At 37.0% G+C, this 25,545-nt stretch overlaps 1 protein-coding gene across 1 annotated transcript in view; it reads right to left on the bottom strand.

Annotated features, from left to right (window-relative positions):
- The window catches only part of LOC150095885 (long-chain-fatty-acid--CoA ligase 1-like), a 335,143-nt gene that overhangs the window by 272,912 nt on the left and 36,686 nt on the right, over window positions 1-25,545 (bottom strand). The window contains exons 2-3 of the mRNA XM_090409654.1: window positions 18,564-18,713; window positions 1,049-1,163 (exon numbers count right to left, since the gene is read on the bottom strand). Coding sequence (XP_090265780.1) covers window positions 1,049-1,163; window positions 18,564-18,713 — 265 coding nt within the window. The remainder of the gene's footprint in view (window positions 1-1,048; window positions 1,164-18,563; window positions 18,714-25,545) is intronic.

The following is a 25,545-nucleotide window of genomic DNA, read 5'->3' on the forward strand; positions in this document are numbered from 1 at the left end:
CTCTGTTGTTTTTCTAGTCCATCTCCCATCACTGCATCTGGCAATATGGCCAGCCCATCTCCACTTAGCCTGTTTAATGTATTTTACAATATCCATGACACCTGTTTGAGATCTTATCCACTTTTTTGTCTTCCTATCTCTTAATGTTATTTTTAGCATACTTCTTTCCATGCGATGTTGTGTTGTTCTCAGCTTTTTGTTTAGGGCTTCTGTTAAAGTCCATGTTTCTCCTCCATATGTTAGGACAGGAAGTATGCACTGGTCGAAAGCTTTCCTTTTTAGACTCATAGGGATGTCACTTCTGAATATGTCTCTCATTTTCCCATAAGCCATCCATCCAAGGTGAATTCTTCGTTCAATCTCTTTTCTTTGGCACTCCTCAAAGGATAAAAATTGGCCCAAATATACATATCAAGTAACTTGTTCTATTTAATGGTTTTCAACTTTGACAGTTCTAGGGTTAATATATAAAAATCATCATGATTTTTGTTTTTTTCTCTATTTATTTTTAATCCAATTACTCTGGAGTCTTCATGGGGAGGTATTTGGCTTTATAGCACCACGCTGGCCAGACGAGTTGGTACCTCACAATAGTGCATAAGATGAAGTGGCACAGCAAAATAGGAAAGATTCACCCCTAGCCCTCGAATACTCTAATAGCATTGGGGGTAAGGAGGAAGAAGAGAAGAAAGAAGCAAGGAAGGAAGAGGAGGGACCAGTCTACAGATAACATAACAGATGTATATTACATGAAGTAAGGCATGGTTAAAGAAGCAACAGTAATGGTGCGTTATTTTTTTGAAGCTTTAAACCTACTTAATGAGAAAATATTTTTTTGTTATTTTGCAATGCATGATGGGAATTCTTGTGAATTACTTCGATTTACCTGTCTGTTTACATATGTATGAAAAGAATTGATATTATTATTTTTTTTTCTCATGCTGAACTTGATCATAATGGTTATTAAAACACTGTTATAAAATAATAATTGATAACTATGAATTCCATCAAGAGAAAAATGGGAAATAATTAATGAAAATATTCTTACTAGAAATTTTATTTCCTCTATACATAGCTTCAAGAAGTGTCTTGGCATCATCAAAATAATTTTTAATCAATTTACCTTCAGCACATAACCGGGATATTCGTATACGCTCTGGACCCTGCAAAGGGAGTATTTTTATTATTAATTTTCAAATATTTTCAAATATAAAATTTAAAAATTCAGTCATTAATAATGCAATTATATAAAAACATTTTCTCTTCTGTACTTACTATATATAAGTTTTTTTATGTGATGATATTACTGACATGCCAAAAAAAGAAAACTTAAAAATAAGAAATATTTCTAAAACAGACAGAAATGTAATGCTATTTGTTTTATAAGTTTTTATTTTGTGCTTGTACCCAAAAAAAAACTACATTATAAGTGAAGAGGGAATTCCATCTACAGTTTGAGGAAATGCAGATGATGACATAAAGTGCAGACAAGTAGTACCAGATTAATAATTAATTGACATGAGTTGCAAGTTATATGATGAAAGACTTAAAGTAAGTTGCAAACTCTGCAGACCATATGAGCAAAAAAGAAACTTGATTGAAATACATGCAACTGTTAAAGGCCTGAACAAATTAAATTTATAAAGAATTTTTCCCCTGCAACTGTATGCTGGAAGACATAAATGAATGAATGGTTGCTGAAGAAAGCAAGTGAAGAAAACATATTATCTTAATAAAAGTGGTTAGATGAGGATGACATCCTGACAGGAATAGAGATGGAAAGGTATGATGTGTTTCGTGAGGATAGAAGGGGTAAAAAGGGAGGGGGAGTGCTATTGATGATAGAGAAAGAGTTATGTCCATACAAGGTAGAGATGCAAGGGGGAAATGGGGCCAGTGGTTTTGAGGCAGTATGGTGTGAGATAGAGGTGAATAGAATCAAATACTTGGTGGGATGTTGTTATAGACCTGGTAATGTGGATGGTGGTGATAGTGAAATGTATAGTCAAATAAGCCAAGCAAATAAGAAAAGGGTGATCATTATGGGTGATTTTAATTATGGCAATATAGACTGGAATGAAGAGATAGCAACTGGAAGTAAAGAAAATGAGTTTCTTGAGTTTTTGAGGGATAACTACCTCAGACAGTATGTAACAGAGGGCACAAGAGGATTAAGAGTCTTGGATTTGGTCATCTCATCGGAGGATGTAATTATCAATGAGGTATCAAATCATCCACCAATTGGTGAAAGTGACCATGAGGTGATTACTTGGGTGGTTGCCAGCAGTGCAAGGACCCCTGTGAAAAAAGGGTATATGTGGAACTACAAGGGGGGTGATTATGAAGAGCTCAGGAGACAGCTTGCAGGTGTAGCATGGAATGAGGAGTTAGCTGGAAAAGAGATCAATGCAGCTTGGGGGATTTTCAAAAAATATTTAGTGGATGCAATGTCTAAATGTATACCACGGGTGAGAAGGTTAAATAAGTTAGGTGTGAGATGGATGAATAAAGAGATTAAGCATGCAATACAGAGAAAAAGGGCATTGTGGAGGCAGCATAAGAGAAGTGGAAGTAACCAATTTCATGAGTTCTACAAAGACCAGGCAAGGAGAGTGACTTGGTTGGTGAGAGTAGCTAAAGAGAGGTATGAACAGCAGTTAGCTAATGAAGCTAAAAAGAATCCTAGGGAGTTCTTTCGATATGTAGCCAGCAAAAGAAAGAATGATTATGGAAGGATGACATTGATTGGAGGAAATGGTATAAAGACAGCTGTTGCAGAATGTGTGGTGGAGATACTTAATGAGCAGTTCATAAAGATCTTTCAATCTTGTGAATGTGACTTCATGGAGAGATTAAGAGCAGTTGATGATGGGGAGGAGAGACTGACTGTAAGTGAGCAAGAGGTGTTTGGGGAGTTGAGTAAACTAGATGTAAATAAGGCTGTGGGACTTGATAATATATCACCACGTATTCTGAAGGAATGTGCCAGAGAGTTGACACCTGCCTTGACATATTTTTTTAATACGAGTCTTGCACTTGGTCAAGTCCCTAAAGAGTGGAAGGAGGGCAAGATTGTGCCACTTCATAAAGGAGGTGATCGAACTCAAGCATCAAACTATAGGCCTATCTGTGTGTCGGGTGTTGTGGTTAAGTTGTTGGAGAAGCTTGTGAGAGCTAGAATCCAGAGTTGGGTTGACAACAATGGTATAATCTTTGATGGACAGCATGGATTTGCTAAAGGGAGGTCGTGTTTTAGTAATCTACTTACTTATTACAATAAAGTGACTGCTTCCTTGGACAGAGGAGAAGGATACACAGTAATATACTTGGATTTCGCAAAAGCTTTTGATAGAGTGCCTCATGATAAGTTGACAGTCAAACTAGAGCAGATGGGGTTGGATATTAGATTAGTGCATTGGATTGGAGACTGGCTATCTGATAGGTATCAACAAGTTGTGTATGGGGGTGCAATATCCAGGAAAAGGAAAGTCACTAGTGGAGTGCCTCAGGGATCTGTTTTAGGGCCATTACTATTTAACTTGTATATTAATGATATTGGCGAAGATTTGGATGGAGATATTCAGTTGTTTGCAGATGATGCAAAGTTGGGAAGAACCATAAAGAGTAGTGAAGATGTTGTGGCCTTGCAAGAAGACTTGAATAAATTGAGTGATTGGGCAAGCAAATGGGGATGTGAGTTCAATGTTGCAAAATGTAAGGTTTTAAAATTTGGAAAACAAAGATGGGATGCAGAATTTATGCTTGGTAAGAATATATTGTTGGAAGTAGAGGAAATAAGAGATCTGGGAGTGATAGTGGATAAGGATCTAAAATTTAGGGGTCACATCGCCAAAATTGTGAAGACAACACAAAGACTTCTGGGAATGATGAGGAGGACACTGACGTGTAGAAGTAGGGAGATTCTTGTTCCATTGTATAAGGCTTTGATTAGGCCACACATGGACTATTGTGCCCAGATTTGGTCACCTGGTTTTCAGAAGGATGAGGAGATGTTGGAAAGGGTCCAAAGGCGACTGACTAAGGTAGTTTCTGACCTCTGGAATGTCGAGTATGAGGAAAGATTGAAAAGATGTAATTTGCAGAGACTAGTGGAGAGAAGGAAGAGGGGAGATATGATAGAGACCTACAAGTTGGTAAGGGGTTGCTATAGGATCAATGGTGGAGAAGTTCTACAGCGAATAGTGGGAGATCAGGGGAGAACCAGAGGTCATCCCTGGAAACTGTATAAAGAGGGTGTGAGTAGGGGAGTGAGAGGCAGGTTTTTTTCGTGCAGAGTTGTGAATGATTGGAATGCCTTGCCTGAGAGTGTGGTGTCTGCAAGGAGTTTGAATGTGTTTAAGACCCGGTATGATGAGATGTGTGTGAGATAAAAGGACCTCCTAGATGAGTCTTTGACTCCATGAGGTCTTGTTTAATAATAATAATAATAATAATAAAACAGTAGTCAATTGCTGGAATAAATTCCTAGAAAACATTACAGAAATAGGGTAGCAAATTCAAGGTGACAAACAAGCATCTAGCAGAAAATAATTTAGTGTAACCTCCAATGTTGGTATTTAAGTACTCAGTATAAAGTGATAGCACATCAGACTAGCAAGAGCATTTCATTCTTTAGGATTCTTGAGAAGCTGTGTTATACAAGTTAACCTGCAATTCAAGAACAGTAGGTAAAGCTATAGAAAAGTATACAAGGTTATTAGGAAAATGCAGAGTTCAACTGATTAAAAGTGGGATATGCATAGCATTCAAGCATAGGCTTGTTAAAAGTATATATCAGGGGTCATCAAATTAGTCTTGGTATGATAACATGGAGTGGAAAAGAGGAGCAATAATAATGAATGAAAATGATATGTGCTTGGAGTATATTTGAGGTTAGAAGAGAACTGTAAGAGATGGATTACATTGAACACTGAAGGATACATGCATATATAGAAACTGTGACTTTCAAGGCACGTGAGTGTGTTAAGGCAGGAAAAATAAAGTTGCAGAAGTGGAAGGTAGTAGGAATGACCTCAAATGGAAGCTAGTGGCTTGAAAACGAGATGATGCATACTATATTGCAGAGCCAATTAGAGTCAGCACAGAGTATTGAGTATTAACATGAGTATTATCACCTATGTGAATTCTGACAATGCACTGGTTTTTTCAATATACAAATACCATGAGCATTAGGAATAAAGGGAATGAGGATCAAAAGTGAATGCAGAGGATGTGTTCCAGATACAAAGTGCTCTAGATGTCTGTAAAGCGGGGGGGGGGGAACTAGTGGGAATTTGTTACATGTCTTAAGGGAAGGAACTAACCATGTCATTAACCTGGCTGTTTACTGAAACGTCCCAAAATGGAGCAAGTTCCTGAGGAGGGGAAGGTGGATAAGATAGTGTCACTGCATAAGAGTGGTAATAACAGTGAAAGATTTGATATCAAACTATAGACCAATTTGTATTTCTTCTGTGATTTTTTGAGATTTTGGAAAAACTGGTAAGACAACTCATACAGAATTGGGCAGTAAGGGCAATATCATTTATGCAAGCCAGCAGGGATATGTCAACTCAAATCCATGCTTGACAGTTGTCAACTGTCAACTTTGATCTGTCTTGCTTTTATAATAGAGTAACAAGAGCACTGAATGAGGGTAAGGCATATATTGTCTTTTTTTGTTGTTGTTGTTGTCTAAGGTGAGGGCAAAGCATTAAATGTAATTTTTTTTTGTGATTTTAACAGGGTACCATTGACAAGTTGCAACATGTGGATCTGAATATTAGATTAATGGGACTGGCTTTCTGATAGCCATCATAGAGTTGTATATATTGGGGAAACATATCATAGAGTAAGAAGTTACCAGTGGAGTTCCATGTAGGTTCAGTATTGATACCATTATTATTCAGCCTTCATGTCAATGATATTGTTATCAGACTATAGGGGGAATATTCAGTTGTTTGCAGATGATATGAAGAGTTTGGGAGTGTTATTAGTTATTATAAGTTATTAGTAATAGTGCTGATGTTTTGGCTCTTCAAGAGGATTTGAATAAGCTTGAATAAGATAGTGCAGCTAAATGTAAGATTTTGAAATTTGAGATCCACAGATGGGATGCTTTATACTCACTTGGTGGAGATATACTGGAAGAAGTGGAGGATGCTAGAAATTTTTTAACCTGATTGTGGATATAAATTTGAATGTCAGAGGATATATTGCAAAGGTTAGAAAGACAGAGAACTGTAGTCTATTGAGAAGGAAGCTGACCAGCAGAAATAAAAGGATGGTGGTTCCATTAGAATATAAAGTTTTGATCAGACCACATCTGAATACTATGCTCAGATCTCATTACTGGGATTTGAGAAGAAAGAAATAATCTTGGAGAGAGAGAGAGAAAGTATACAGAGGTGGATACTGAACAATATTGGTTATGAGGTGAAGGCATGTAAACTACATGCCTTCACCTAGTCTTCCCTTTGGTAAAGGGAAGACTAGGCAGGGAGGTGGGTAGGTACATATGACAGACATTTTTAAAGCTTTTGAAAAGTGTATATCAGACTAACACTAGGAAGATTTTTCACGTTATTATTATTATTATTATCCTAAGACTCCATGGAGTCAGAGACTCATCTAGGAGGGCCCTTCTGTCATACACACAGTTCATCATACCACACCTTAAACACATTCAGATTCTCTACAGATAACATGCTCTCAGGCAATGCATTCCAATTATTCACAACTTTCAATGGAAAATACTTGCTTCCCCTCCTTATACAGCTTCCAGGGATGAACTCTTGTTCTCCCATTTTATGAAAAACCTCTTCAACGTTAATAGCCCTTTACCAACTTGTACATCTTTATCATATCCCCCCCCCCTCCTATCCACTAGACTCTGCAAATTGCATTGTCTCAACCTTTCTTCATAATCAGCATTCTAGAGATCAGATACTATTTTGGTCAATTGCCTCTGGACCTTTTGCAATATGTCTTCATTCTTTGGAAAACCAGGTGACTAATCTGTGCACAGTAATCCATAACAGCCTAATCACAGCCTTATACAATGGAACCAGAATCTCCTTATTTCTACAAATCAGTGCCCTCTGCATCATTGCTAGAATTTGTTGTGTTGTCCTCACAATTTTGGCAATATGTCCATTAAATTTTAGATCCTTATCAACCATCACCCCAAGATCTCTTATTTCCTCCATCTCCAACACAATATATCTCCGCCAACAGTACATTCTATGATATAGAATGTACTGTTGGTGGGGATCACCAACAGTGATCCCCAGGTGACCAATCTGTGCATAGTAGTCCATAACAGCCTAATCACAGCCTTATACAATGGAACCAGAATCTCTGTATGTCTACAAGTCAGTGCCCTCTGCATCATTGCTAGAATTTGTTGTGTTGCCCTCACAATTTTGGCAATATGTCCACTAAATTTTAGATCCTTATCAACCATCACCCCAAGATCTCTTATTTCCTCCACCTCCAACACAATATATCCCCACCAAAAGTACATTCTATGACCCATCTTTGTTTTCCAAATTTTAAAACCTTATATTTTGCAACATTGAACTGGTATCCCCACAACTGTGTGCATTCACTCGGTTGATTCAAGCCTTTTTGTAAGGCCACAACATCTCCTCATATACTGCATCATATGCAAACAACTGTATATCCTTATTCAAATCTCCCCTAATATCATTAACATACAGGTTAAACAGCAAAGGCCCTTATTTGATCAGACCACATCTAAGGCATCTGTTTTAGGGCCTGTTGAAGAAGAAGGTCACCACTAGCAACTTTCTTCTGGGATATTGAACTCCCCAATACACAGCTCACTGATACCTATCAGACAGCCAATCTCCAATCCGATGCACTAGTCTAATGTCCAACCCCCATCTGTTCTAGTGTGACTATCAACTTATCATGCAGTAATCTATCAAACACCTTTGCAAAATCTAAGTATACTACTGTGTATCTCCATCTACCACATCATCCAATGCTGTTGTCAACTTATTGTAATAAGTAAGTAGATTACTAAAACATAACCTCCCTTTAACAAATCCGTGCTGTCTCTTAAAGATAATACCATTATTATCAACCCAATTCTGGATCCTGATTCTTATTAGCCTTTCCAACACTTGAACCACAACATCTGACACACAGATCGGATTATAATTTGATGCTTGAATTCAGTCATCGTCTTTATGAAGCAGTATAATCTTGCTTATCAAATATATAATCAAATATATATATATATATATTTGAGTTTTGATTTGATATATATATTTGATTTGTAGGTATATGAAAGGAGGTTAACTATTTATAGATTACACTGGCCAACAAAAATAAAACTTTTTTCTGCTGATTATGATCTGACACTTGTTTTTTACTAATTTGGGTGCACTGATTTCAAATATCAAACCCATTTTTCTCTATCACATCAGGTTTTTCCTCTATGGCATTTTCTTTTTGTTAATTTGTAAGTTTTTGATAGTTTTAAGGAGGCAGTACTATTTAGAGGATCAAAAAATCAATTTTTTAAAATTATTTTCTAAAAGTATGTACTTTTAAAAATCTGTTCCTAACTTTTTATCAAGACATTCGAAAAATTCCCGAAGATATAGCCTATTATTCAAAGCGGTGCGCAGATCAGAATCAGAGCGCTCACCACTCTCACTTGTTAGTAAACGAATAAATGCGTAAGAACCTGCAACGGCACGTACTGGCACTTTGAATGCAAGAGAGGCCGATAACCAACCTAATACATTTAGGTGATGAAAAGTAGGTGATGACAACTGCTTAAAACAACGAATGCTATATGCGTCATAGCGGACAAAGAACGATTGAAATCAGTCAATCGTTAATCGATCGTGAAAGTGTGATGAGCACTTATAACATTCCAATAAAGTCTCTGGTTTTTTTTGTCGTGTTAATTGCATGTTAGTCAGCAGTGAAGAAAATACATCATGTCTACTACTCGAAAATGTGTCAATAGTGTAGATTCCTTCTGCTACATTTGAGGCAGCTTTACTGTTCCAAGTCAAAGGACAAATATCACTGATTTCGTTAAGAAAGTGTACTTTGCATACTTTGACGTAAAACTTGCAGATCAGGACAATTCATGGGCTCCAAATAAAGTGTGTAAGTCATGTGTAGAAAATTTACAACAGTGGAGCAAGGGAAAATGCCAAAAATTAGCTTTTGGCATTCCAATGATTTGGCATGAACCGAAAAATCACGTAGATGATTGCTATTTTTGTTTAGTTCAGACTTCTGGTTATAATAAGAAGAATAAGAAAAAAATTGTGTATCCAAATTTCGACTCAGCAATTCGGCCAGTTGCTCATTCCAATGAAATAGCCATGCCAATTTATAAAGGACTTCCTTTGCTTGAGAACGAGCATGATCGGGATATGCCAGATGTTCTTGAGGAGCAAGACCCGGATGTTGATTTAGACAATGAAAATTTAATTTATGGTTCTGGACCGCAACGTTTTACTCAAGCAGAATTGAATGACTTAGTAAGAGATTTGGGCCTATCAAAGGAATCATCGGAATTGTTAGCTTCAAGATTAAATGAAAAAAACTTACTGGAGCAAGATAGGAAGATAACTTTTTATCGTAGCAGGGAAAGTAATCTTGTACAATATTTTAAACATGAGTGTGGGTTTGTTTACTGTAACAATGTGTCAGGTTTACTAACTGAAATGAGTTGTACAATATCATCCAAATGAGTGGCGTTTATTTATGGACAGTTCAAGCAGAAGTCTCAAGGGTGTCTTACTACACAATGGGAATGTATATTGTTCAATTCCTATTGGCTATTCAGTCCACTTAAAGGAAACATATGAGGACATTAAAAAGGTTCTGAAGTTATTAAAATATACAGACCATAACTGGATCATCTGTGTGGATCTTAAAATGGTGAACTTTTTACTTGGCTTTCAAAGAGGATATACAAAGTTTCCGTGTTTTCTATGCTTCTGGGATAGTCGAGCTAGAAACCAACACTGGAGTCAGAAACATTGGCCTCTTAGAATATCCTTAAATGTTGGAGAACAGAATGTTATAAATCAACCTTTAATCGACAGAGAAAAAATCATTTTTCCACCTCTACACATCAAACTAGGTCTTATGAAGCAGTATGTTAAAGCTTTAGATTTACAAGGTGACTGTTTCCAATACATATGTGAAAAATTTCCACGACTTAGTTATGAAAAAATTAAAGCTGGTGTATTTGATGGACCGCAAATTAGAACTTTAATGAGAGACCCAAATTTCATCAACTCTATGAACGAAATTGAGAAAGAGGCCTGGACTTCATTTACGATGGTTGCGAATAATTTTCTTGGAAACAAAAAAGCGTGCAATTACAAAGATCTAGTGGAAACAATGCTTGAAAATTTCCAGCGCCTAGGTTGCAACATGAGCATAAAGCTTCATTTCCTATACAGTCATCTTGATAGATTTCCTGAGAATTTAGGTGCTGTAAGCGATGACAAAGGCGAAAGATTTCATCAAGACTTAAAAACTATGGAAGATCGGTACCAAGGAAGAGGGATTCTCACATGATGGCCGACTACTGTTGGAGTATTCAAAGGGATTGCCAAAACAGAACACACAGCAGAAATTGCTACAAACAAAAATTTATTCCCTGAAACTCATGTGTAAGTAAAATTGTTATTTTTTTATAAATATTCTTGTAATTTTTAATGAATATTGTTAAGTAGTTATGTATCTAATTATCGGCCTCTCTCACATTCAAAGCACCAGTACGTGCCGTTGCAGGTTCTTACGCATTTATTCATTTACTACGAGAGCGGTGAGTGCTCCGATTCTGATCTGTGCACCGCTTTGAATAATAGGCTATATCTTCGGGAATTTTTCGAATTTCTTGATAAAAAGTTAGGAACAGATTTTTAAAAGTACATACTTTCAGAAAATAATATTAAAAAATCGATTTTTTTGATCCTCTAAATAGTACTGCCTCCTTAAAACTATCAAAAACTAAACAAATTAGCAAAAAGAAAATGCCATAGAGGAAAAACCTGACGTGATAGAGAAAAATGGGTTTGATATTTGAAATGAGCGCACCCAAATTAGTAAAAAACAAGTCTCATATAAAAGTCAGCAAAAATTGTGTTGGACTGTGTTATTAATATCCTATATATATATATATATATATATATATATATATATATATTCATTGCTGTCATCACAACAAATGAAATCTCCCCAGTTTCAATTCAGTACATTATTATTATTATTATTATCTGACCTCCATGGAGTCAGAGCTTCATTGTGTGAGGTATGCACTGTTGCACACAATGCTTATCCGACCATGCCTTAAACTGATTCAAAGTGTCTAAATTTCCAACACGCTCAGGCAATGTATTCCACTCGCCAACCACTCTCCATACAAAGAACCCATTTCTCACTCCTCTGCTCACACTCTCCTTTTACAGTTTCCAGTGATGGCCTCTTGTTTTATCCCCATCTCCCATTCTATGAAAAATCTCTTCCATTTCAATCTGATAACAACCACTTACTAGAATATATATCAATCATATCCCCACACTTCCTCTGATTCATGAGGATTTACAACTTACATTCTCTTAATCTGTCCTCATACTCCACATTCCAAAGGTCACTGACCACCTTTGTGAATCTTGTCTGGATCCTTTCCAACATATCCTCATCATCATGAAAACCAAGCAACCAAATTTGTGCACAGTAATCCATATGAGGCCTGATCAAGGCCTTATACAATGCACGATAACCCCTCTATTTCTGCATGTCAAAGTCCTCTGCATCATCATCATTATCTGATCGTTGCTTACCAAATCTCAAAACCTTACACTTTGCAATATTAAACTGGTAATTCCACTTACCTGCCCATTTGCAATTTCAACTTCTTATTCAACTACTCCTGTAAGGCCATAACATCTGCTTGACTCTGCATTGCTCTCCAGAGTTTTGCATCATCTGAAAACATCTGCATGTCACTAATTAAACCTATCTGAATATATTTAACATACAAATTGAACACCAATGATCCCAAAATGGTCCACTGTGGTACACCACTAGTGACCTTCCTCTTTAGGAATGCTGCATTCCTATATACACTTTCTGATACCTAGCTGACAGCCAGTCACTGATCCAACACAGAAGTCCATTATCCAATCCCATCTGTTTCAATTTATTTAACAATTTGTCGTGTGGCAGTCTATCAAAAGCTTTTGCAAAATCCAAGTACACCACTGTATACACATCTCCCCTGTCTAAAGTATTTGTCACCTTTTTATAGTACATAAGTAAATCATTAAAACATGATCTCCCTTTAACTGACCCATTCTGGTAACCACAGAGAATACAGCTGTTATGGACCGATTTCTGTATCGCAGTTCTCAGAAATCTCTCTGGTACCTTCACCACAATCCCAGATATACAGATTGGACTATAATTTGCAGCCACAGCCTTCTGTAGTAGAAAAACTTTACCTTTTTTTTCCACTCTCCTGGAATTCATGCTGTTATAAGACTCTTACTAAACAATCATGCCCATGCTACTAACAATTCCCTGGAATATTCTCTTAAGACATATGGTGATATGTCAATCCTATCACCTTATTAACATCAAGGTTATTTATTTCCTCAAATACCTCCTGCTCACTCACAATTTAGCTGTCCTCTCCTATGGCTTCTACACTTGAGTTTCTCATGATTTAACCCTGATGAGGATGAAATACCCTTATAAATTAATCACTGAATATCTCAACAATATCTTATACAGCAGTTATAATTCTATCATTTCATATCAATGTGTGAAACCCTCACAATTACATTCTCTGATGAAATGATCAGACCTAAAACTCTCAATGTTCACATCCCTTCTTTTAATACTGCCTAAGATATTTATGTCTCAAAAACTTGAGAAATTCATTTTCTTGATTCCTAAATGCTCTTCGTTCCAATCTATACCACCATAATTAAAATCACCTATAATAATTACATTTTCTTTGTTCACTAACCCAAGTTGGCTATACATTTTTTCATCACCACCTTCATCACAACTAAATATGTCTTCATGTCAACCTCCACCTCACATCAAAATGCCTCATAACCATTGCCATTATTTCCCTCTTTCATGTCTACCTTATGTGGACATAATTCCCCTGTTATCATCAAGAGCACCCCCCCCTCCCTTCGTGTCCTTTCTATCCTCATGAAAAACATTGTTATCTTCCATTTCTATTCCCTTTAGGATATCATCTTCAATCAATCATGTTTCAATTATTCCATTGATTTGGGGACAAATAAACTCAAAGAGTGAAACCATTTCATTCCTCTTTATTTATGATACTCCTGGCATTTGTAAATAAACACAGCAGTTCACTTTTAGGTTTATACTTCATATAAGATTTGTATAAGAAGGACAACCTATACTTCAATGTGTTTGGTATCAGGAGACTTTAAAAAGTAATAACTGGGATGAGACCTAACACAGAGATTCAGGGAAACTAAATTATACCAGGAAGAAAATGGCTAGAAACTGAGTGACAATGTTATATGACTGTGTAAATTATGGGAATGGGCATTATCATGGAAATGATAATGAGAAGAACGATTTCGACTTTGTGTTCATCCATTTCAGACCCATCAAATGTGTGCAGAGATGTCTACATGTATAAGGCATTAGAGAAGAATAGAGACTTGGAAGTTGACCAACTGTGTCATGGAAACTGCAGACAAGAGTATACAAAAAAAACATGCAGGTAGATTATCATGTCTGCACATGAATGCTAGGAGTATCAAAAACAAAGGGGTAGAGTTTGTTGTCTTGGCCAATATGTTGGGACCACAGGTTGTAGGCATTAGTGAGACCTTGCTATCAGAACAAGACATACTAACTTGTATTGAGTATAAAGATACAGTATTATTATAAAGGATAGACACGACAGGAGAGGAGTGGGAATGGTGTTAATGACATCAGATGACTTGAATCAAGTTAGAGTTGATGGCACTGAATGATGGCAACGTGCTCGTATTCATTATAGACAAATCCTCACATGCAATTACTAGATCGAGCACCCATGAACCCCTAGTTTAATCCATTACATGATGTCTCAAGTAATTATTATTATTATTACTACATGACACCTCCAAGGAATCCAAAGATTCATCGAGGGAGAGCACCTACTCTACAGCTCTCTGTCTCCACCACTCAATCCACCAACTACACCAATGCCATCTACTGTCCACCACCACCACCACCACCACTAGTATTTTCACAGACAATCACAAACATCCATTCCCAAGGCAGGATTCAAACCTGCAGCCTTTTGGATAGAGAGCAGATATGCTAACCACTTGACCAACCAGGTCTTAGTAACTGCATAAAATTCATTTCCTTCCTTTTGTGTGTCCTCTCCTGCTTCCAATCTATGTTCCCACAGTTGAAATCTCCCATACTAATTATCTGTTCTTTTTGCCAATGCATACCATCTCTAACATCTTTTCCATCCCCTGGTCTATAGCAGCATCCAACTGTATATTTTGTTCTGCTGGGCTCAGTCTCACACCAGATATCCTCAAATATGCTAATTTCACTGACCTGGAGTTGAACTTCTACTCTCTTTGGTTGCAGTTCATTGGCTGTCATCAATAACACTCCTCCTCCTCCCATTCTTTTCTCTCCATCCTCCCTGAACACACTAACCCATCCCACTAACTATATCATCTTCTGTTAGCCATTATTAAGTATACTTAGTACACAATAAGTATACTTAGATTTTGCAAAGACTTTCGAAAGTTGATAGTCAAACTAAAGTGGATGGGGTTGGATATTAGACAAGTTCACTGGATTGGAGATTGACTATCCAATAGGTATCAGCATGTTATGTATGAGGGAGCAATATCCCAGCAGAGGAAAGTCACTAGTGGAGTGTCTAAGGAGTCTGTTTTAGGGTCACTGATGATATGTCTCAGTCATCTGTATATGTTAAGGTTATTCGAGACCATTTGAATGGGAATATACAGTTGTTTGCAGATGATGCAAAGTATCAAAGAACTATGAAGAGTACAAACAGATGTTGTTGCACTTACAAAAATACTTGGATAAACTGAGTGAATAGTCATGGGAGTGGAGATGCCAGTTCAGTTTTGCAAAATGTCAGGTTTTAAAATTTGAAAACAAAGATGGGATATAGAATTTGCTCTTGGTACGAATATATAGTTGAAGGTAGAGGAAATAGATCTTGGGGCAATGGCAAATAAGGATGTAAAATTTAAAGAATATACTGCCAAAATTGTGAGGACAACACAATGAATTCTGCCAATAATGCAAAAGGTACTGACTTGTTGAAGTGAGGGGTTCCGATTCCATTCTATAGAGTTTAATTGGAGAAAATGGTATAAAGACAGCTGTTGCAGAAGGTGTGGTGGAGATACTTAATGAGCAGTTTATAAAGGTCTTTCAATCTTGTGAATGTGACTTCATGGAGAGATTGAGAGCAGCTGAAGATGGGAAAGAGAGACTGGCTGTAAGTGAGCAAGAGATGTATGGGGAGTTGAGCAAACTAGATGTAAATAAGGCTGTGGGATTTGATAATATATCACCATGTATTCTGAAGGAATGTGCCAGGGAGTTGACGATGGCCTTGACATATTTTTTTAATACGAGTCTTACACTGTGTCAAGTTCCTAAGGAATGGAAAGAGGGCAAGATTGTGCCACTTCATAAAGGAGGTGATCAAACTCAAGCATATCAAGTAAACTATAGGTTTTGATTTGCACATTTTTCATAAAGCTATTGAGCGTACACCATTTTTGAGTCACAAATAAGTTGTCACTGAGGAAATAATTCCGTTTTGTTTGGAGATAAAAAATAAAAAAAATTCGCTCCACGTCATACCTCACCTGAAAGAACTGGTGGAGAGAGAGAGAGAGAGAGTGTTGTAGTTAAGTTGTTGGAGAAGCTTGTGAGAACTAGGATCCAAAATTGGGTTGACAACAATGGTATTATCTTTGATGGATAGCATGGATTTGATAAAGGGAGGTCATGTTTTAGTAATCTACTTACTTATTACAATAAGGTGACTGCTTCCATGGACAGAGAAGAAGGATACACAGTAATATACTTAGATTTCGCAAAGGCTTTTGATAGATTACCGCATGATAAGTTGATAGTCAAACTAGAGCAGATGGGGTTGGGTATTAGATTGGTGCACTGGATTGGAGACCGGCTATCTGATAGGTATCAACAAGTTGTGTATGGCAGAGCAATATCCAGGAAAAGGAAAGTTACTGGTGGTGTGCCTCAGGGGTCTGTTTCAGGGCCATTGGTGTTTAATTTGTATATTAATGATATTGGTGAAGATTTGGATGGAGATATTCAGTTGTTTGCAGATGATGCAAAGTTGGGATGAACTATGAAGAGTAGAGAAGATGTTGTGGCCTTACAAGAAGACTTGAATAAATTGAGTGATTGGCATGGGAATGTGAGTTCAATGTTGAAAAATGTAAGGTTTGAAAATTTGGAAAACAAAAATGGGATGCAGAATTTATGCTAGGTGAGGATATATTGTCGGAGGTGGAGGAAATAAGAGATCTGGGGGTGATAGTGGATAAGGATCTGAAAATTTGGGGGACACATAGCCAAAATTATGAAGACAACACAAAGGCTTCTGGGAATGATGCAGAGGACACTGACTTGTAGAAGTAGGGAGATTCTTGTTCCATTGTATAAGGCTTTGATTAGGCCACACATGGACTATTGTGCCCAGATTTGGTCACTGGTTTTCAGAAGGATGAAGAAATGTTGGAAACAGTACAGAGGTCTAATCAATGGAATGTCGAGTATGAGGAAAGATTGAGAAGATGCAACTTGCAGAGTCTGGTGGACAGGAGGAAGAGAGGAGATATGATAGAGACCTATGAGTTAGTAAGGAGTTGTTATAGGATGAATGCTGGAAAGGTTCTAGAAAATAGTGGGAGATCAGAGGAGAACCAGAGGTCATCCCTAGAAACTGTATAAAGAGGGTGTGAGTAGGGGAGTGAGAAGAAGGTTTTTTTCATGCAGAGTTGTGATTTATTGGAATGCCTTTGTGGTGTCTGCAGAAAATTTGAGTGTGTTTAAAGCACGGTATCATGAGCTGTGTGTATGATAAAAGGACCTCCTAGATGAATCTTTGACTCCATGGGGTCTTGGGTAGTAATAATAATAACTCTGATTAGGCCACATATGGACTACTGTGCACAGATTTGGTCATCTGGTTTTCGAAAGGATGAAGACATGTTGCTAAAGGTCCAGAGACAATTGACCTAAATAGTTTCTGATCTCTGGAATGTTGAGTAAGAAGAAAGGTTGAAATGATGCACTTTACAGAGTCCAGTGGATAGGAGGAGCAATATGATAGGAACATACAAATTGATAAGAGTTTTTATAAGATTAACATTGGAGAGGTTTTTCATAAAATGGTGAGAGATGGGAGAAGAACAAGAGGTCCTCCCTGGAAGCTGTATAAGGAGTGTGTGAGCAAGGGAGAGGAAACAGGTTTTTTGCATGGAGAGTTGTGAATAATTGGAATGCATTGGCTGAGAATGTGGTGTCTGCAGAGAATTTGTCATACATACATGAGCTGTATGTATAACAACCTCCCACAATGAATCTCTAACTCCAATGGGTTATTGGGATAATAATAATAAGTTGTCATTAGTTTTTTGCCAAGCAACATCTCTTATCAGAACTAAGAAAAGAAAAAAAAATATTGTTATTTATTATGTTGTTATGTTTTACTGTACATAAATTATTAAAGTGTGATATGCTTAATGCTATCATTTTTCATCTCCCTCCCTCCCAAACAGGCACCTCACACATCTGTAAGTTTCTTACAATAGCCATTGCTACTACAGCTAATTTCTGATATAACCTTGTCAGACTCTATTAGTTGTGCAAATATGGTCTCTGAAATGTATAAACATACAGGAGAATTTATTTTTGTACAAATCATGGATCAAATAACCTTTTAAAATAAGGAGGCTTGGAATTTTTAGCCTGCACTTTTAAACTGTGGGGATTTTATTTCTTCTATATGCTATACTTAAAAACTTCAACCACTCATCTCTTTTTGTGTATATAAATGACTGGGAATATATTTGCAATTTGCAAAATAGTAGTGAAATTGATCTGAACATCAATGTAATGTCAATTCTGATTTGTGCCATTTCAAAATATTAATATTACTCAAATCCTAGTTATGTCTCAGTCATCTGTAATCAAATAAGAATTAATATCAGTGGCTAAAATAATTGTGTTACTAAAAATAATACTATATACCTAAAACCTAATGTGTCATTTCATTATCTGGTCTCAAGCATCACAAATCTGGATATTGTGTGACATACTATATGAATATAGTAAGTGGTCAGCAGTCGTTGGGCTCGTCTTGATGAGTCAAACACCTTAGAGATCATCATTATAATAGTATTAATAGTATTAATATAAAAAATACAAGAATTCACTATTAAGATAAACTGTTCTAAAAAACTCACAGCAAGCTCCAATGACTGGTTATCCAATGGAACTGTAGGGACAATAGGGGGTGGTAAAGTTGCCATATACATGGATGTTGCCATTGCTGCTGCACCTGTCACAGCCGCTGCCCCTACTACCCCACCAATATACTGCAAATATTCCTCCATCTATAAAAAAATTTTCATATTATAAATATATGATTTATGTAATACATTTTTATTTTTGATATTAAGCAATGCAACAAAAACTTAAAAACAAAACAGGGTATTACTGATATCCACTAATGCAACTCAGTTTTAATTATAATCAAATAGCAGCATAATACAATAGATATATTAGAGAGAGTAAAGAGCTTGTAAGAGGTGTAATAAAAAAAAACGAGTTTTGATATTAATTGTTAGGGATTTCATTATAAATTTAGAATAAATTTAGCCTGAATTAGTTTTAATTAATTGTGGTGTGATTGCATTCTGAAATTTTTTAGGGGTTTGAAGTACTTTTCCAATACATTGCTTTGTGTTGTACTGTTTCTTTATATCAATTATGGTGACTGCAGTACCTCCATTTACTAATACATTGTCAACCATCCCTACCAATCAAAGATTATATTTTGCAAACAATATCACAGAAGATTATATAGTATTCGGTATACATGCTCCCATCATTTAAAAATGTAGCAGGTAAGAGATGGGGTAAAGGTAAGGGATGTATACAATGAGGAAGATCTGGGTCATTTCAGTATCAGTACTTCTGGTTTCAGTAGTGATGAGAGTGATGCAATGGGAACAAAGCTTGATAGTAGAGAGTTACATGTAGTGGGATCAGGGGGGGGGGGGAGTAAGGTGAGCATCAGGTGGCAACTGACTAGACAACTGATTAGATAGTGTGAACCAATATATGGAAGATCTGAAGGATAGCACTAAATGCCAGTCAAACATGATGAGTGATGCTTGCAGAAGGAGAATTATTGAAAGAAGTATTGAAAGAAGAAGCAGAAGATAAAAATCAGTTGATTCCCGTGAAGGGAGAGCTTAAAAGACTGGAAGGGCTGACTGATGTGAGATGAACAAGAAGTGTGAGAGAAAGTTATAGAAATGAGAGGAGGGAGAACCAGAGAATGAGATGGAATGAGAATGTCAAGAGTACAGGAGCAAAGGAAAGAGAGAGAGAGAGAGAGAGAGAGAGAGAGAAGGAAGGCAGATGATAAAAGAGCAAGGAGGGAATGTCAGAGGAGAAGGAGTTAGGAATGCAGGTGAGCAAGGAATAAATGGATCTGTGAGAGGAGTAGAGTATGTGTGGAAACACAGAAGAGAATATAAGAGGAGTGGTAGTCTGGAAGAACAACAGAGAGTGGGTCTGTGCCAATAAAATGAGGTGAGAATGTGCATGAGATAATAGTGACTGTTGGCACAATGATCTGAGAGGTAGTGTGAATCAAGTGGTGAGAGAGAGAGAGAGAGATGTGAGGAGCAGAAAAGTGTCAAAAAGGAAGACAGTGTATTGTCCAGATATGATGATGCAAAACTGAGGAAGAGAGCATGAATGACATGATAATAAAAATATGTCAAAAAAAGAGATCCAGAATATGTGGATAAATTGGAGTGCATTTGAGGACAGAAGAAAGATACATGTAAGGAATGGATTGCATTTATATGGAAGGACATATGCATCAAAGCAGGCAAGTGTGCTAGGAAATTAGAGTTGTAAGGACATAGCAGCAGAAGTGGCCTGCTGTGGAGCTTAGGAGGTGGGAGATTGTACAAAGAATAGAGTCAAATGAAAATTGAAAGGAATAATAAGTATAGAAATGCTGAGAGTACATCAGGAGATTTGTGTGTAACCAAGATGACCACTTTACCACCAGCTTGTGATAACCACCAGCTAGCAGAAAAATAAGACGAAAACTTTTGAAGAACACACACACACACACACACACACACACACACACACACACACACACACACACACACACACACACACACACACACACACACAGTTCATCCTACTGTGCTTTCAATATATTCATCATCTCTGCATTTACAACACTCTGAAACAATGCACTCTAATCATCCACCACTCTCCATGCAAAAAAAATCTGTTCCTCACCCTTTTGTTTACACCCTCCTTATACAGCTTCTATTAATGAACCTCTTATTTTCCCTTTGTTTTTCCCCATTCTATGTAAATCATCATCTATGTTAATCTGGTAATGATTTCTTGATAACTTATATATATATATATATACACACACACACCTTCTATCCTCAATCTGTCTTCATACTCAACATTCTAAAGAACAAAAATCACCTTGGTCAATCATCTTTGGACTCCTTCCAGTATCTCCTCATCCTTTTAAAAACCAGGACTATAACATCCTTACTTTTATACATCACTGTCTCTGCATCATTGCTATAATCCATTGTGCTGTCTTCACAATTTCAGTAATGTGTCCCTGAAATTTTAGGTCTTTGTCCACAATCACTCCTAGATTCCTCATACGCACCACTTACTCCAAGATATTGACACCAATTGTATATATACTGCATCCCATCTTTGATTCCTAAATTTAAAAATGATACACTTTGTCACAGTGAACTGCTAACTCCGATCACTGCAATTCCTCTTGCAATGGCACAACATTGGCTTCATTCCTCATGGCTCTTTCCAACTTTGCACAAAAACTTTTATTGTGAAGTAGATACGTTTTTTTTTTAAAAAAAACTCAAAGATGTATATCTTACATACTACTCTGCAAATAATTTTTTTAAAAAAACTGAGTCTTATGGATGGAAAAAGGGTGAATTTACGTAGTTAAAAAATCAAGAAATAAATAAAAATTTCAGAATTACAAATGCAAAACATAAACAGGCAGTAATTGATAATGGCATCTGTTTCATGAAGTAACTTGAAAACAGTAACGTGAAAAACCCAAAAGTACGTGAACCATTGATGTTGAGACATGATTGCATGGAAAGTGAAGGGTGATGTATATGATACGGAGAACACCTATTGAAAATAACAGAGAACTTTAAACATTTCAGACCATTGTAAATAAGAGAAAAAGATTTGAAAGAAATTATTAAAAGAATAAAAATTTTCTATGGAAATGTATACTTTTTTTTATCATACCAAATGATAACAAATTAACTATGAAAGTAGGATAAATACACATTTAACATTTACTATACAACTAAATTAAACCATCACACAATAAGCGAAAACATTTTTCTTTACTCTGAATAAAACAATAGTTTTCTTCCTAATCATTGATAGGTTCGTTGTTTTTTATTTGGTTTACTCATTTTGGGAAAAAATTTTTAAACACAAGAAAACAATGTATGGTCAAAGTGTGCCGACAACACCAGTGAAGTGGTGACACATCCCTCAAGAGCAGTAGACTCTAAATTAATGCCAGTACACTCTAAATTAGCAGTGGTAACACTCGCACTCAAAGACAGAGGAATTACAAAATACAGGTAACCCTAGTATAAAGTGGATGTCAGGTTCCACAAAAATGCCGCGTTATATAAATCGCGTTATGCGAGACTCAGATCACATAGAAAAAGTAGGGTTAGGTTCCGAAATCGTTTTTTTTTTTAAGATTATATAAACAATGACATATCCAACAAAAATATTTTTTTTTTTAATTCCGGTAATTAGTGTAAGTTAAGAAAACAAATAAACTATGAAACAAATACATAGTATAAAATTATAAATTCTACAAAAACCTCATTGCACATAATGCATAAATGTTTTAGGCAAAATAAAATAAAGTGTATATTTTAATCGTCATCACTCTCTGCAAAACTAACATTTCGTAGATGTTCTTTATTGACGAATGGCCGGACGTCATCATCACTTGCGCATCATTTGTATAATTCTCATTGCATACTTCGGCTGGTTTAGTTATCAAGAAGTCAGTAATATGACCTTGCTTACCACTATTCTGCAATTTTTTTATTAAGTTCATAATACGGAGCTAAACAAATATCCAATTGTCTCGTGAATTTTCCGGATTGCTCCATTGGGAGATCATTATCCACAAAATAACTTTCTTGCCAAGTTCAATCTGTCTGCTAATTTTTTAAACTGATTCATCATAATCAGAATCTTTGGCAGAACTTCCCCTGCCATTTCATTCGACGTCATCTATTAATAGTACCAGTTCCTCCTCATTTAAATCTATTTCCCCATTAATTAATTCACTATTGAAGCGATCGGAGCACTTATGAAGTTCGTGAAGGGTGAGTCTCATGCAGGGCCGGTGCGAGAGTATCTGACATCCCTAGGCAAAGAAAATTTAGCCACCCCTATACAATGTCTCTATGCAATAGTTCGATTCTCGTCGAGACGGGAGGAATCTTTATCTGGACGATTTCAATCGAAGGTGAGTTAGCCGATCTCATAAGGAGGTAGCAGGGTTTTTCCTCCCGGAAACTCCGGTTTTTCATCCCGCATACAGACAAATCGGCCCTTCAGAACACACGCAATTTACAGACAAAAAATACTAGTTGTGGTGGGGGGGAGATGGCGTTGATAGAGATGATTCGTAGTAGAGGTTCGGTGTAGTGGTTGAGACAGTTGTAGGTGTCCTCCCGCGATGAGTCTTCGGACTCCTTGGAGATGTCAGAATAATAATAATAATAATAATAATAAATTCCTACTTATAACTACATGCGCGATACGGGCAGATGCAAATTTAACGAAGATAAAATTTGATTTTTAAGTCGCGCGTTGAAAAATATATGAAAAGATAACGGGTTACTACAGTTTGCATACCGTCTTATATCGAAACCGTGTTGTATAAGTACCGCGTTGAACAAGGGTTACTACAATTTGTAGACCGCGTTATATAAGTACCGTGTTATACGAGGGTTACTGTATTCGTAATATAACATAAATGCTAACATTTTTTTACAATTTCAGTAAATATTATTACTATGAGAAGACTTATATTTGCCAGTTTTTTTTTCCTTATTTAGTAATTGACAGCGGGCGCATTTACGCTAGCGGGCATACGAGTAGTGTTGAGAACCGCTGCAATAGAAGGATGACTACAGCGAAAAAAATATACAAAATTGTGATTATATGCAGAGCTGTAGTATAACCAACTAAGGTAATACCTAGGAGAGGCAAGTTTGGAGGACAGTAAACCCTGGCAAAATTATACCTCAACCCTAAAAAAACACTATTACACACACACACAGAGAGAGAGAGAGAGAGAGAGAGAGAGAGAGAGAGAGAGAGAGGGGGGGGGGGGGGACTGCCATAAATGCTGTTACAACTTGAACCTTTAATCTATCGGTAAATCATTTACAGCTTTCAGCACATATAACCACATGTGTAAAGTGTATATACTCGTAGCAGCATTCAGTGTTTGAAATGTCTCCTTTTACCTTCGTGCATGCCCAAAGACCGTGAGGTCACATATCAATAGCGGCACAGACAACATCCAACAGAAACGCTGCCACTACCCACTCCAAATCCACCTTCAGGCTGGCGATGCTGGGGTGTCGTTTCTTGCAGACCACTCTCTCAAAGATGCGACCACGATTTGAAGTCCAATAGTTTCAGATCGGGACTTCTAGATTTGCCAATCAGATGGTGATGTGTGGACAGGCACATTCGCCTCCAACCACTGTTGTGTGGTCCTGTGTGGTATGGCCCCTGAACAACGCCTTGTTTCACAAGATGTTGTTCAGGGGCCATACCACACGCTTTAGTACGGTGTCTTGATACACTTTCACAGAGGTTTTAATCCCTTTCTTGCAGAAATGAACTTAGACACCCTTGATATGTCACCCCCCCCCCACACACACACACCAAATCATCATTGGCATGAAGTGATGAGCTCTCTGAATTCTGGGTGCTATAGCACGTGCTGTGCGACCATCCGGGGCATATACCCGATCATTTTGGTGGTTAAATGGCTCTTCGATAGTGAAAATCTTCTCATCTGTGAAGAGGATATCTCTGTGTCTGTTGTTTATGCACCGTCAGAGAAGTGCCTTTGATTTTATCACCCTCTGACACATAAGTTGTGGTGTTAGGAAATGTCCAGAAAAACGACGATAAGCTCTTACCCTAAGGCAGTGTTTCTCAACGTTTTTTGGATCATGCTCCACCTCAACGTCTCAAAGATTTGATGTTCCCCTTCTAGCATAATAGTCAGCCAAGTTCTGAAAAAGTATAATATAAATATGTACATTTTCAAATTGCTCCTCCCCCCTCCAAAAAAATAATCAAATTGCTCCCCTGTGGGGCATACGCCCCACGTTGAGAAACACTGCCCTAAGGTCTAAGTCAGTACATGTAACATCATTCTCTGTGAAACGTTCATCTCTTGCGACATCACTTTCTGCATCCTCACAGGATCACGGCGAGGGTGTGCCTGCCTTCACAACCCTCACAAGCTGTAGCGTCCTAACACAGCGTGTTTGATAAGTTCTTTGCCGGTCAGGTACGTCTTCTTTATCGTTATAACAGTTAATAGTCAGATACACAAACAATCTACTGATCCAAGTGTTTTTAGCGTATTGAAAATAGCAGGTGGCTTCGTTACAACCTTGAAGTGCTATTTCATCTACATCAGCGTTTCTCAACCTTTCTAATCCCAAGAACCAGTAAAATGCCTAAAACAATTCTACGGACCACTAAGTTATAGAGGCGTGGGGGGGGAGGTAAAGAATTTCCTTAAGGGAAAGATTATATTTCATTTAATTTCGAAAAAATGTCTGAAAGATAGGATAGTGTTGATAACCATGCTTCATCAACAAGGAGTGATGCAAAATCAGAATTACGTTCATTTAGAAATAATAAAACTTCGTGCCTTAATTGAAATGACCTTGTTAGCTTTGCTCCTGAAAAGCCAGCGAATTTCAGAATGAAGCAAAAGTTGTATATATTCACTGCCCATTTCATCGCAGAGTACTGAAAATAACCTGTTATTTAACGGTCGAGCCTTAATAAAATAACCTAGTTTTACAGTGTTGTAAAGCA

Source organism: Typopeltis vanoorti, chromosome 19 (genome assembly GCF_054136105.1).
Source record: "Typopeltis vanoorti isolate ZY-2024b chromosome 19, IOZ_Tvanoo_1.0, whole genome shotgun sequence".
Classification (NCBI taxonomy): Eukaryota; Metazoa; Arthropoda; class Arachnida; order Uropygi; family Thelyphonidae; genus Typopeltis; species Typopeltis vanoorti.